Genomic DNA, 14426 nt, shown 5'->3' on the forward strand with positions numbered 1-14426 from the left:
AATTAAGTTTTCTTTATATATTCACGCGGACGGAGTTGGGCGACAGCTACTTTATAATATTAGTAAGATAGTTTCTTGGACTAATGGGCGACTATAAGGATAAACACACTTTAATTGTAACATTGTCTGTTCAAAGAAAAAGTTAATAAGAACATAAAGCAATCAAGGGAAGTGTTCACTAACTGATCAGTTTAACTTTAACATCAAAGATCTTACTTGTATTGATCGCGTTAAACAAATTACTCTGATATTTTAGTTAGTACATGACTAGTATGACCATAAGACACTTTATTTCATGATAGTCCCGGACAAAAATCCTGCTATAAGACACATTTCCATGACTTTTTCATAAATGATGACTGTTTTTTTATCTTTCTAATATTATAAATGGATGGATGGATGTTAGAAGGTATATCCAGAACGGCTGCATGAATCTCGCTGAAATGTGACACAGATGTAGAACATAGTCTGGGAGAACGCATAGACTATTAAGTTTTTTTTTTATTTTGCCCGAGGTATTTTATCATAAGGTGGCTAATAAGCAAACGACCACCCAAATTTGCTGAAATAGCGAAGCGAACTCTCCATAGACATCTACAATTGCAGATGCGTTGCCTACCTTTAAACGTCCCCTTCCTTTGTCAAATCTCCTTACCCTTCCCATCCTTTATTTATAACAAAAGGGCGGGAAGAGAAAGGGGTTTAAAAGGCTTTCGAAATAAACACTTATTTTACTTACGAGATTACTTCCACTTGACGTATTCGTCGGTCAAGGCGTATTCGTGCACCCAACAAATACTCTAGTTCCCCTTTATAGATTGATCTGAAATTTGTTACATATTTTCTATTTTTAATGACAAATCATTTTTGAACTAATTTCATTCCTTGATCGAATTTCAATATGCACATATTCTCAATATTAACTTGAACTGTGTCAAATTTCACGTTCATTCGATAACGATATTTCTCTAAAGAGATAGAAACTTTTCATATCGGGTATGAATTAATTTTTAATTATATTTTCCGGAATGTCCTACTGAATGTTTTAAGAATGGTGTCTGTACAAGTCGCGAGCCATCCTCACCACATGGCCCCGCGTCTGGTAATAACGGAAACGTGCGATAAACTCACCGAATTAGATATACAACCTGCGCACGGACAGAAATAGATTGTTTTTATTTAATGCATTTCATCCTCATTTTACGTAAAAATCTGACAATATTTTAAATATTCGACACTAGTTGACCTGCGACTCCGTCCAAGCGGAATTAAAAAACAACTTAACAAGTAGCCTATATGTTCTTCCAGACTATGTTCTACAGCTATGTCCGTACAGCCGTTCTGCAGATAACTTCACACAAACATCCATCCATCTAAACATTCGCATTTATATTGTAAGATTTAACAGTGGTAGAGCCTGCTAGAGTGGCGGCCACGGATAGGACGATGGTCGATGGACCGATGACCTGGTCAAGGTTGCAGGAGCGTCCTGGATGCAGGTAGCACAGGACCGGTCATCGTGGCGATCTTTGGGGGAGGCCTATGCCCAGCAATGGGCGACTTATGGCTGAGGAAGAAGAAGAGCCCACTTTAACATCGCAAGAATTGTCCCGGCTCGACCGGTGAAATACCACGACCACAGGACACGACAAAGACAGGTGTGAAGTTGAAGCAATTCAACGTTTCGTCTGATGAGTGTGCGTCCCGGAGGCCTAATTTAGTCATCTTTCTCTTCCCACTCTTCTTATAAGTAAAGGATGGGAATTGGAAGTGGATTTTCCAGATAAGATGCATGGGAAGTGAAAATATTCTCTTTCTGTGCCTCTCCGTCGTTTAAAGATAGGCAATACATGCAATTGCGTATGTCTATGGGCAATCGCTTCGCTATTTCAGCAATTTCTGGTAGCCGCTCGCTCGTTTGCCACCTTATGTTATATAGAAAAACATATTTGATTTCAGTTAGTATCCTACTAAAGGAATATGGTTAGAAATTGACATAAAATAATAAATTTATCACGTTCCCTTATTGTAATATTAAATTCATCATAAAACCTCTTTATAGCGTCTGCCATTTTTAATTTTTTTTTAATGTTCATTTCGTTATTACACCTTGAATGATTCATGCGATATCCGAAGCGTTAGCCAGTTATCTATCTTCTACATATATAAAAGAAAGTTGTTAGTTACACTATTTATAACTCAAGAACGGCTTTACCGATATGACAATATTGTTGAGGAGGTAGCTTAGAGCCAGGAGATGGACATAGGATACTATTTATTCATTTTTTTTTCGAATTTATGCCTTGAAGAGCTGCTTTTTATTTAACTTAATAAATATTATAAATGCGAATGTTTAGATGGATGTGATGTGGATGGATGGATGGATGTTTGAAGATATCTATAGAACGGCTGAACGGATCTCGATTAAATTTGGCATACGTATTGAACATAGTCTGAAAGAACACATAGGCTACTTAAGTTTTTTTTTATATCCACGCGGACGAAGTCGCGGGCGACAGCTAGATAAATATAATTTTAAATTGTGTTTGTCTTTTTTAGGTGAATCAAGTTTTAAGTAATCCAAGAATTAAAACTCTTTGGTCTATTTAAATATAATTAGCAAAAAGGGATTTAAACGTGAAAATATTTGCAAATTAAATGTCTTCCATCTTTATAATAAAACACAGTTTTACGCTTTAATATTTATTTACATAAATAATACTTAATTTATATTTAAAATGTTATAGTATTTGTTTGTTTGTAATTAAATAACATATAGCCTTAATAAATCTAACAGGAATATAAAAAATTTCGTCATATTGCGGCAAAATATGAAACTAATTTCCTTGCGGACTATAAAATGTTGTTAGAATCTGATTTAAGCATTACCAGACTAAGATTTTTATTTTCTTCATCATCAGCTCACTATACGTCCCCACTGAGGAGCTCGGAGACTACCCTAATTTAAGTGGTTAGGCCATAGTCGACCACGCTGGCCAAGTGCGGTTTGACTTCACACATATAATTGAATTTCTTCTCAGATATCAGCAACACGATGTTTTCCTTCACCGTAACAACTTATTTTAACTTTATTTTCTTATTTAGGTAATATTAAACATCCGATAAACATTATTCTTTTAAATAAAAATAGATTTCTTTGGTTATAATAATTGTTAAATGTCAAAGTATCAAAATTGGCGCCATCTTTTCTTCTTTTTAACGTGACATTTGACGTTTGACGTTTGGTTACATTTTTAATTAAAAACTGCCATAAAAATATTAGATTGAGTATTAAGTGGAAGAGATTTTATCTATTTTTAATTACACAAAGTACTTAACGTAATTACAAGATCAAACATGTGCAAGATATCTAAAAGTGTTGCCATATTGACAATTTATTTTTATGACACTTTTTTTTTAATTTAATATAGATAGCATGTCTACTTTTCGATTCGATCATTAAAATTGATTTAAATGTATTTAAACGTTAAAGTAGACTAGATTTTTATTTATTACAATAATCTTACTAATATAAATGCGAATGTTTAGATTGATGTTTGAAGATATCTCCAGAACTACTGCATGGATTTCGTTGAAATTTGTCATACATATAGAAGATAATCTGGCAGAACAAATAGGCTACTTATTAAGTTTGTTTTTAATACCGCGCGGCAACTTCGGCGACAGCTAGTAAGTTATAAATCTATGGTCTTCGGTTATACGTAGTATAACATACTTTTTGGTATTAAAACTTCATATCCGTTTCTCTTTGGAATAGTGGTTACTTCCCTCCGTACCCAGAGATGGTGACTTAGGTGGCGCCCATAAATTACGTGAGGTGGTTTCTTTTTAATTTTCTGCCCCTCCCTTCCACCCTGGTGAGATGTGAGAATTTATCCATCTCCCAATCTCAAGTGAGATTTTTCAAAATGTAACTTTCTTACGTATTATACGATTAAATGGACCAAAATAGTTTTTTTTTCAATCAGAAAAATAATTGCGTGATATTTGACTCGACCCCCTCCCCTTAAACACCTCACGTAATTTATCGACGCCCCCTTACCGTTGTTTTACATATACTACAGATATTTTATTTTAAGCTGAGATTTTGGTTTTAGAAACCCACAATAAAAGATTTCCTTAGTGTAAATTTCATAGATATCTCTAATTATTACTGTGAGGCAGTTAAGTATTATTATTTTCACAAATTAAACTAATTGTCCGATAAATCGAGAATATTTAAGTCTGTAGATTCTGTTCGCTTTTTAATTCCAATGCCCAGACGTGCTGTGGCCAGCCAGTTCTACCTTTCGCCTTTTTCTCTACCAATGCACTGTTCTGTAACAAAAAATATTTATTAAAAAGTTATGAAACTGTAATTAATATGCAAATATATAAATTTATACGTATAAATACATAATATAACGGTACATACACCAAAATATAAATTTTTGCTATTTTTGTCTGTCTGTTTGTTCCGGCTAATCTGTGAAATCATCAGCTCACTATATGTACCCACTGGGGGCTCGGAACCTACCCCAAGTTAAGGGTGATTAGGCCATAGTCAACCACGCTGGACAAGTGCGGGTTGACTTCACACATATCTTTGAATTTCTCAGATATGTGCAGGTTGCATTACGATGTTTTCCTTCACCGTAAGAACGTCGGATCTCTGAAATGGCTCGACTAATTTCTGACGGGACTTTTATTGGCTTTAGCTGATAAGGATTAATTCAGGCTACGTTTATTTATGAAAAATTCTTTTATTTAAAAAAAAAATGTTGCAATGTCCAAGTACTACACAATACCGAGTGCAGCTTATAGACAGTATTCCACGCGGACGGAGTCACGGGCACAGCTAAGTGAATCATAAAATATAAACAAATTAATCGATTCGATTACTATTTAAAAATCGATTCATCAATATTGTTTATTAGTCGAGCGTTAAAATAGACATTTAAAAATGGAACGCTCAATAAACACGAATGATCTGTTACAAATAGAACTGGTGGGAATGAAAACAATTAACAAAAAAAAACTTTTTTTTTTCATCATTCGAGTAACAGTCGGCGCATTGATTGCCAGCACGTGTATTCAAGTGGCTGAACGGAGCTTCAGCTTTTGCCTTTGACAAAAAATTGGGCGGGCAAAAAACTTGCTCCTGTCTGATCGTAAAATTGACAGCCCGCTTTTTAGTTAGTTTTTACTCGACGGAAATACATAGGTGTTTTACGATACTGTGATACAAAGCCCATAGAAAAACTGCGAATTTTACCCTTTCCATCTTTTTCTTATAAGGAATGAATACTTAGGGAAAATATTATTTTTCTGAGCGTACTCTCCTCCGTTGTTTAAAGGTAGGCAACGCATCTGCAATTTCAGATATCTAATTAAATTGGTCGCTTGTTCGATCGCCATCGTATCGTATTACAAAAAAAAAGAAATTGTCTCTGGTTACTTAATTTCCAAATCAGAATGAGGTACAAAAATCTATACATGGATAGGTTATTGCTTAGAAATGACAGTTTTTTCTTTGTTCCGACATGAAAATACCTCAACCGCACGAAACTCAAATAGTCACAAAATACCAAACGTTATATCCTGTTCACAAATGGTTTATAGGTCAGTCTACCTGATGTGTTTTGTTTACAAGTTGCTCGTGCTGGCTGGATAACATCAGATCTGTTTATAACAAAATAATTTACGACTACATGCCACAGTTTTTTTAATGTTTTACAGGAAATTTCCTGTTGAAACTGTTTTGTTTTTTGTTATAAATATATAAACAAGTGATACATGTATGGTACGTTTGTCTCACTTATAAGAAAAATAATATTTTTCGCGGACATGACCGTTATTTTTTACTTCTAAAAACAATGTATGTAATGCACATTCTATTTTTAAAAAACTCAAGAGTGTTGGCATACCATTTAAATTATAAGTATGTAGTACTGGTTAGTTTAAGAAAAAAAAATGGCAAAAAGCGAAAAAAAATTACAAAACTGATTGTCGATAGTTCAATCCTTATGACACATGTCAATTAAGTACGATATTACTTGTAATATAAAATAAACTCGATAGTACACAGGCGTGACGTGTTAAATAATTAAAAAAGTAAAAAGAAATAACACTGGCTGAAAACAACACATCCTTTACCTAAGGTAATCAAATTAAAAAAAACTTTCGAGAAATAAATTCCAAACACGAGTATATGTATTTTATTTCCCGCCATTACTTAGTTAATAACTCAATAAATACGCGCTAATCTTGTACAGACGCACGGCTAATGTAATCGCGAACGCCACATGGCCCCACCGGAATGTTCCAGATCAGGGATCGTGAACATTTTTTTTTATAATTCACTTAACGAAATAAAGAATTTTCTTAGTAATAAATTTCTATAGTAAACTAGCTGTCGCCCGCGATTCCGTCCGCGTGGAATTTAAAAAAAAAACTAAATTCGTTCCCTAGACCTCCACGAACATTTCAAGACCGAGATAAATCCGTTCAGATGATCTCTAGTTTTAGCGAGACTAACGAATAGCAATTTATTTTTCTATATATTATATAAATTAAACTCACCGATAATCTTTAATAACCAAAGATTATCGCTAACAAAATTATTGACTTTATTTGATATGTCCCAATGACTTCGCCCGCCAAGAATTAAGAAAAAATCTAGTAATAAATATAGTCTATGTCACTTTGAGATAGTGTAGCATCATAACAGTGAAAGTATTTCTTTAATCTGTTCAGTAGTTTCTGAGTCTATTCAATTTTACCAAGATAACAATCAAATCTCTATCATTACTATGGATAGATTTATATTAAAATCTAGCTAACGCTCGTGACTCCGACCGTGAGAAATTAAAAAAAAATTAGTAGTCTATGTGTTCTTCCAGACCATATATGTATGCCAAATTTCACATACGTCTATGTATGCGTTTTCGTGATACCTTCTAACAAACATACATCTAAACATTCGCATTTATAATATTAGTAAGATTAGTTAACTACTAATTAAGCAACATCAAATTGATTTGATTTTTTTTTATTTGCACTTTAATATTACTAACCATAAATAAATGAACACAAGACCAAATGTTTGCAATCACCGTCTTTGATACTCTGACGTACGAAACGAAAGCAGTTCTATATGATATGAAATTGGATGAAAATTACGAATGAACAACGATTAGAACTTTTCGAACTTTCACAATAAATAGTTAATCTAACATTGGGTTTTTTACTGCTTATTTTTTTTATATCATAAGGTGGCAAACAAGCGAGCGGCCACCTGACATCGCTGAAATAGCGAAGTGACCGTTGCCCATAGACATACGCAATTGCATATACCTACCTTTAATCGACGGAGGAGAGGATCCACAGAAATAAAATATTTTCCCTTTCCATGCATCCTCTCATCCGGAAAGTACACTTCCACTTCCCATCCTATCCTTATAAGAAAAGGAGTGGGAAGGGGAAGAGGACTAAATTAGGCCTCCAGGACGCGTCATCAGACGAAACTCAGAATTGCTTCCACTTCACGCCTGTCTTCTGTGTGGTCGTGGTATTTCACCGGGCGAGCCGGACCGATTCGTGCGAAGATGTGAAAGTTTCGCTACCACTGTTTCGAATTTCTTCTCAGATATGTGCAGCATCACGATGTTTTCCTTCACCGTAAGAACGTCGGATAAATGTACATATGTAAATCGGAAATGTAAAACACATTAGTACATGGCGGGATTCGAACCCAGGACCTGCAGATTGCAAGTCAAGTGTTTGACCGCTGAGCCACCGACGCTCCAGTTTAATTTAAGATATTCTTATAACCGTAGCTACATTGAATGAGTGGGCATCCATTAGTTCACAGGGGAAATATTCCTTATCTGAACTGCATATTAAACTGGCGCCGGCTGCATCTCAAGTGTGTACATTTGTATGTCTTTTCACTAAACCGTCGCCCGCGACTCCGTCTGCGCGGAATTAAAAACATAACATAATTAGTAGTTGTGTTCTTCCAGACTATGTTCTATATGTATGCCAAATTTCATCAAGATCTATGCAGCCGTTCTGGAGATATCTTCTAACAAACATCTAAACATTCGCATTTATAATATTACTAGCTGTCGCCCGCGACTCCGTCCGCGCGGGATTAAAAATAAATGTTGGCCGATTCTCAGACCTACTCAATATGCTCACAAAATTTCATGAGAATCGGTCAAGCTGTTTCGGAGGAGTATGGGAACGAAAATTGTGACACAAGAATTTTATATCTAAGATTAACATTTATATCTGACGTAAAGAGTTACGTCATAAGAGATGTAACCCTTTTCGTTTTATAGATACGTTGGATGCGTAATAACAAATTTATTAAATGTATGTTGTATTACTTCAGTTTACTAATATTATAAATGCGAATGTTTAGATGTATGTAGAAGGTATCTCTAGAACAGATATATAAATCTGGAAGAGCACATAGACTACTAAGTTATTTTATATTCCGCGCAGATGAAGTCGCGGGCGCGCTAGTGTATACTATATATAGCTACAATTATTGAACACGTCAACAATCTCGGGGCTTACGTAACATAACTGTAACCTATAAGGGTAGGCAGAGACCACAGACCTTTATTTGGCGTGACCAAACTAACACAGAATATTTTATACCTTTTGCCGTAATTCACCCATATCTTTGAATTTCTCAGATATGTGCAGCATCACGATGTTTTCCTTCACCGTAACAACATAAGATAAATGTACATATGTAAAAACAGTGGGATTCGAAATCAAGGCCTGCTTTACAAGTCAAGTGCTTAACCCTTGAGTCACTGGCACTGATTTAGATGTTTCCAATCAAAGGAATATAGTCTTTATTACCTGTGCATTAGGATCAGTAGTTCTTCTCCTCGGTGGTGTATGGTGCAACTCCGCACGGAATCCCCCAGCTGGTTCTCCATCGGTCTCCAATACTTTTAGTAAATACGATATGTATGAAGTCGCAAGACGTAATGTTTTTATCTGTTGGCAAATATTATAATCTTGATTCTTACTTATAAATGCGAATGTTTAGATCAGTCTTTCCCAAAGTGTGCGATAACGCCCCTTTGTGGGCGCTGCAGCTCAGTTGCGGGTTATAGTAAAAGTTTCGTTTAGAATTCTCCGTTAATATACATATATAGGTCACAGTAATTAATTAATTTAATTTGAAGTTATAGTGGTTTTTAAATATGTGAAAATATGGGGGCGTTAAAAAAATATTTAATCTCAAAGTGGGCAATAGACAAAATAAGTTTGGGAACCACTGGTTTAGATGGAAGGTGTCTCTATAGGCAGAACGGATCTCGATGAAATTTGTCATACATATAGAACATAATCTGGAAAAATTGATAGGCTACTAATTATGTTTTTAATACCACGCGGACGGAGCCGCGGGGGACAGCTAGCTAGATTTAAATTGAAACTTGGTGTGTTTATCTTTTTTTCAGCTCTATGCTTGTGCTATGGTTAAACCATTAGGCTATTGGCTCTCAGAACATATATCTATACATATTAATATAATTGCAGTGTCTATATGTCTGTATGTCTGCAAGCTTGTGTATGTTCCGTGTTCTCGGAAACGTGTTGACAGATTTTGACGTGACTTTAACTGGAAGGCAGATGATGTACACGAGAATGTTATAGGTTCTTTTTTTAATTCTACTAAAGTACAGGACGACTGTTGTAAATGACTGATGGCAGTAAGCTAGTAAGTAAAATACGTATGGACCGGACTGACTGTAATAACCCCAATGAAATTAATATCACCTTACACTTTGAAAACTTTATTTATATTTTTGTAACAAATCAACGTAAGAAAAAGGTAATATTATTTTAAATAGATAAATTATTAAAAGAAAATACGACAATATTCCTATTGTTAAAATATAGAATAGAGAGAAAAAGACGCGACAAAACATAACGAAATCTTTGTCATAGATTGGATTGGAAACAGAGACGTCATAAAGATGTGACATATCCAAAATTCTATCATAGAGTAGAAAATAGAAGCGTCAATATGTTTTAGGGTGTCACTGACCTTGGTCATCTTTGTATCGGGTAGTACGCTTGGTATACGGTCCCTGAGGTTTGAGAACGCAGTGTTGATGCTCTGCGATCTCTTTCGCACCATCTGGTACAAGTACAAGTTGAAATGAGACAGCATATATTATAAAAAGTACGTATTTAAACACGTTTATTATAAGATTGAATAAGTAATAACGACTACAAAACGTAAAAAAAAGCGTCTAAAATTAAAATAAAATAATTTAAGAAATACTTTCACTAGTCATTTGCGCTCTTTCTTCGGATATAAAAAAAAACATAAGCTTACTTTTGCCTGCAACTTCGTCTGTGTCATATTAATAAAAGATGTTCCGTTCCGGACTTATACTACATTAATTAAGTTTTAATTACAGTTTTCATGAGAACCGTACATACTTCCGGAATTATAAGTTCTATGTGTTCTTTCGGACTATGTTCTACATCTATACCAAATTACATTTATACCCAAACATCTATCCAAACAGCGCATTTATAATATTAGTAAGAAGTAAGATAATTGCATATTTATCAAAGCCTATAAATTTAATTTTAGCCATAACAAAAGCGATAATAGTACGTTATAGATAATCGCAGACTTAATCCCTAATTGATCTTTTATTAAAGAACGTACTTATTAACTTTAAAGGAAGAATTCTATGCAAAATATATGATCAAAGGTCTGCAATAATATCGTGATATAAAGTCGATGACGCAAATATGTAACCTACAGCAGTGGTTCCCAAACTTATTTTGTCTATTGCCCACTTTGAGAGTAAATATTTTTTTAGCGCCCACATATTAGAGTTTAAGCAATGTTTTAATTCATTTTAGTTGATGTTCACAAGTTGAGAATAGAGAGCTCATGCAGTCGTTGTCTAAGAGGCCTCCTAGCTAAATAAAATTACATATCACCCCCCAGGCCTCTACACAATGCCCTTATTTTCTTTCTAGGTTTCTGACCGCCCCCCTTGAGACCTGCAGCGCCCACAAGGGAGCGTTATCGCCCACTTTGGGAAAGACTGACCTACAGGATTGAACAATGCGAATTTACGTTTGTGACTTATTATCGCTAAAATGACTTGACCGATTTCAAAGTGTGAGGTGTCAATCGATTGGTATTATATCCAAGAGTGTCATAGAATTACAGTCAGACCGATTTATTAGTCTAGTAATTAACTAAAGCTAGTTGTCTAACTTACCTTGGATAGTTTCGTATCAGGCGGTACATTTGGTATGCATTCTCTTAGATCGGTGAATGCGGTGTTGATACTTTGAGTTCTTCTTCTCTCTTTCTTATTTGCTGTTGTTCTTCTTTTAACAACTCTTACGAAAGAAGAGGGAGTCGGTCGTTCGTAGCGGAGAGGTAGAGATTGCATCTCGCAATCCAGACCTGAGGATAAATTGTATTTAAGAAAGATTTTCTTGCAAATGGGTACATTTAAATGTGGAAATACTTATAAAATATTGTCATCACTCTCTTACTCTTTAAAAAAAGAGACAGCAACATATTTTTGTGCAGGTTCTTCGTCACTGGAAATTGATGGTTCGCATTGTCTTTTGTTTTTTTATCGTATCATGAAAGGAATTTCATAACCAATAGTAAGATTTGACAGTTCCTGTCCGTTAAGATGACGTCATAATATGACGTAACAAGCTCATAGTTATAGCACTCACCAGGATTATTGGGTGCGAAGCCGTGATGCATAACATTATGGTGATAAGTATCGTATGGCTCGTTCCCTGCTATCTGCATATCCTCGTAACCTGTTAAGTAGAAAACGATAAGCTAATCTTTGACCTGTTCAAGTTGAAATTCTTTTAATCTATGACAATTTGTTTTAGACCAAAGAGTAAACAGATAACAGGCAGGACTAAACTTACTGTATCCTCTGCCGATGTAATTATTAGTGTCATGGTAAACATCCTGGGTGTCATACTCGTGGTTCTCTCCGTTGGAGTTAGCCCAGTATACGGCGCCGTCCATTGGACTACCTAAATAAACAGAATTATATCATTACACAAATCTTAACTAGTTAATTTAAATGAAGAGAGAAAGACTTTTCTGTCTCTTTCGTTACATTCTTTTTATAAAAACAGACTGAACAATATTTTTGCACAGGTGTTTAACTTTAATTTCGCGTAATCAGACTTCTGTTACATTTTGTACTATATTCCTTCGACTTATGTACGTTCAACTTTATTTTTCGACATTGTACGTCACCGTCTTCTCTAAACCGCAGGGGTCCTAAAACTCCTTTGGTCTCAATGACGTAGTACATACTTATAGACATTATTAGTTAGAAACCTTTGGCACAAGCGCGCTTTCGTTACAAAGTCAAGTGTCAGAATGATTAGTGAGGGGACATAAACGTCGACATTTTAGTTAGGCTAGTGTTGCGCCAGTACACCGACATAATGTCGGATTTTCTTCCTAACAATACCTTGATGTGTTGGTTGACAGTAGAAAGGTGGTTCGTATCTATCAAAGCCTTCGTCTGATGGTGACATGCTGCCGTAACTCGACATTGGACCTGGTGAAATAGGCTGGTTATTTACACAAATAAGCTTAGAATAGTAAAATATAATTTGGTAGGCAACGCATATGCAATTGCGTATGTCTATGGGCAACGGTCACTTCGCTATTTCGCTCGTTTGCCACCTTATGATATAAAAAAAAGATTGTTGCTGAGAAATTTAATAATAATAGGACAATTGCAATTACAACTTACTAACTTTCGCTCGCGACTCTATCCACGCTTAACTAGAGAAAACTTTATAAGTAGTCAATGTGTTCTTCCAGACTATGTTCTACGTCTGTGTCACATTTCAGCTAGATTCATGCAACCTTTCCGGAGATATCTTCTAACAAACAAACATCTAAACATTCGCATTTATAATATTAGTAACAATTTTATTGTATTTTGCATTTTTTAAATCTAATTTTCAGATATCAAATTAAAAATAATAAAAATTAATATTTTATTTTTAAAACGACTTTCAAAAGAGGTTATTAATTCGTATTTATTTTTTATTGTTTAAGGCAATAAATATTTTTCTTATTTTTAATTCGAAATTCGAATTTAAAAAAAAAAATTAAAATCAGTTTGGAGCATATCATGACCTCGTACAAATTGTTTACGTTCCTTGTTCCACATTGTCAATATAAACATTTGACTTGTCTGTCGGTCAAAACGTGTACAGCACGTGTTTTATAATATCATTGTTAGATGTTTTTAATACCTTTGAGGTTAGGAACAATAAAAATTGTCCTTGACCCTTCTGGAAATTTAATTTAGTACAAATAATGTAACTATATTTCAACGAGAAGAATCTAAAACTAACTACAGTATATCTTAGTAATATTATAAATGCGAATGTTTAGATGTATGTTAAAAGGTATCTCCATAACGGCTGTATGGATCTCGATTAAATTTAGCATAAAGGTAGAACATAGTCTGGAAGAACATAAAGGGTACTAATTTCTTTTTTAATTCCGTGCGGACAGAGTCGTGGACGACAGCTAGTGTATAAATATTAATTTCTAATTTAGCTACAATTTAAAACTAGTGACAAATAAAAATTACTTTTGCCTTTAGGTAAAAAATGTTTCTTTTAATCTTTGACAATATTAAAAAGCTATAAGATTCATTTGTAATTATATAAAAAATACGATTCAAAAAATTTAAGTGAAGTGAATCCAAAGTAACGAACATTTTCAAAATAAGATATGACCTAAAGGTCTATGTTACCATGTCATAAAATTTAAAAAAAAAACGCCATATATATTTTTTTTAATTTTTGGTTTTTAATCTATTTGTTTTTTTTTTTTCATTTAGAATGCCATTGTGATTAAACTTTTATATTATTACGTAATAATTATTTAACCAAATTAAAACATTACTGTAATATATAAAGAAATACATAGAAAAATAAATTTTACTCACTTAGGATTGTTTTTGAATTACACAAAATTGAGTCGATAATTCACAAATTAAATAACAAACATTACAACCACAATTAATTTCATACTTTAAATGAAAAAAACTATTATAAATTATCGTTTAAAAAAAAATAATTTTGAAAACATTAAAAACCTCTTTGGTCAAAAATGTCACTGTCAACCGAAACACTTTTTTTTTAATTAATATTATTTTTCAACAATCTTGTTTACAACCGTCTCGTGTCCCGACTTTTCGTTACTAAATCCATATTCGTTCGAATACCCTGGATTGGATACGAGGGGCGGGATTACGGGAACGCCTTATTGAAATCACAAAATGGCTTAAACGACAACCAACAAACATAATATTTGTATAGTTACTTCTAACTGAAATTACGAATCT

At 34.1% G+C, this 14426-nt stretch overlaps 1 protein-coding gene across 2 annotated transcripts; it reads right to left on the bottom strand.

Moving 5' to 3' along the window:
- Positions 1–3631: 3631 nt before the first annotated feature.
- Hand (heart- and neural crest derivatives-expressed protein) lies at positions 3632–14255 on the bottom strand. 2 transcript variants are annotated; one of them, XM_013307890.1, is made up of 8 exons: positions 14028–14255; positions 12525–12614; positions 11965–12075; positions 11758–11847; positions 11283–11473; positions 10079–10171; positions 8881–9021; positions 3632–4338 (listed from the first exon to the last, which is right to left on the bottom strand). In XM_013307890.1, exons 2-8 carry the CDS (start codon positions 12607–12609, stop codon positions 4240–4242), a joined length of 810 nt encoding a protein of 269 aa, XP_013163344.1. In that variant the 5' UTR covers positions 12610–12614; positions 14028–14255; the 3' UTR covers positions 3632–4239. The 2 variants fall into 2 exon arrangements, with proteins under 2 accessions (XP_013163344.1, XP_013163345.1); XM_013307891.1 differs by lacking the exon at positions 10079–10171.
- Between the last annotated feature and the right edge of the window lie 171 nt (positions 14256–14426).

Source organism: Papilio xuthus, unplaced genomic scaffold (genome assembly GCF_000836235.2).
Source record: "Papilio xuthus unplaced genomic scaffold, Pxut_1.1 DF828037.1, whole genome shotgun sequence".
NCBI lineage: Eukaryota > Metazoa > Arthropoda > Insecta > Lepidoptera > Papilionidae > Papilio > Papilio xuthus.

Coding starts and splice junctions, on each gene's coding strand:
- Hand (XM_013307890.1), bottom strand. CDS start 12,609: ATGTCGAGTTACGGCAGCATGTCACCATCAGACGAAGGCTTTGATAGA. Junction 12,076..12,524: donor CTGTCAACCAACACATCAAG/GTATTGTTAGGA, acceptor CTGTTTATTTAG/GTAGTCCAATGGACGGCGCC. Junction 10,172..11,282: donor CTGATACGAAACTATCCAAG/GTAAGTTAGACA, acceptor TACTTGTACCAG/ATGGTGCGAAAGAGATCGCA.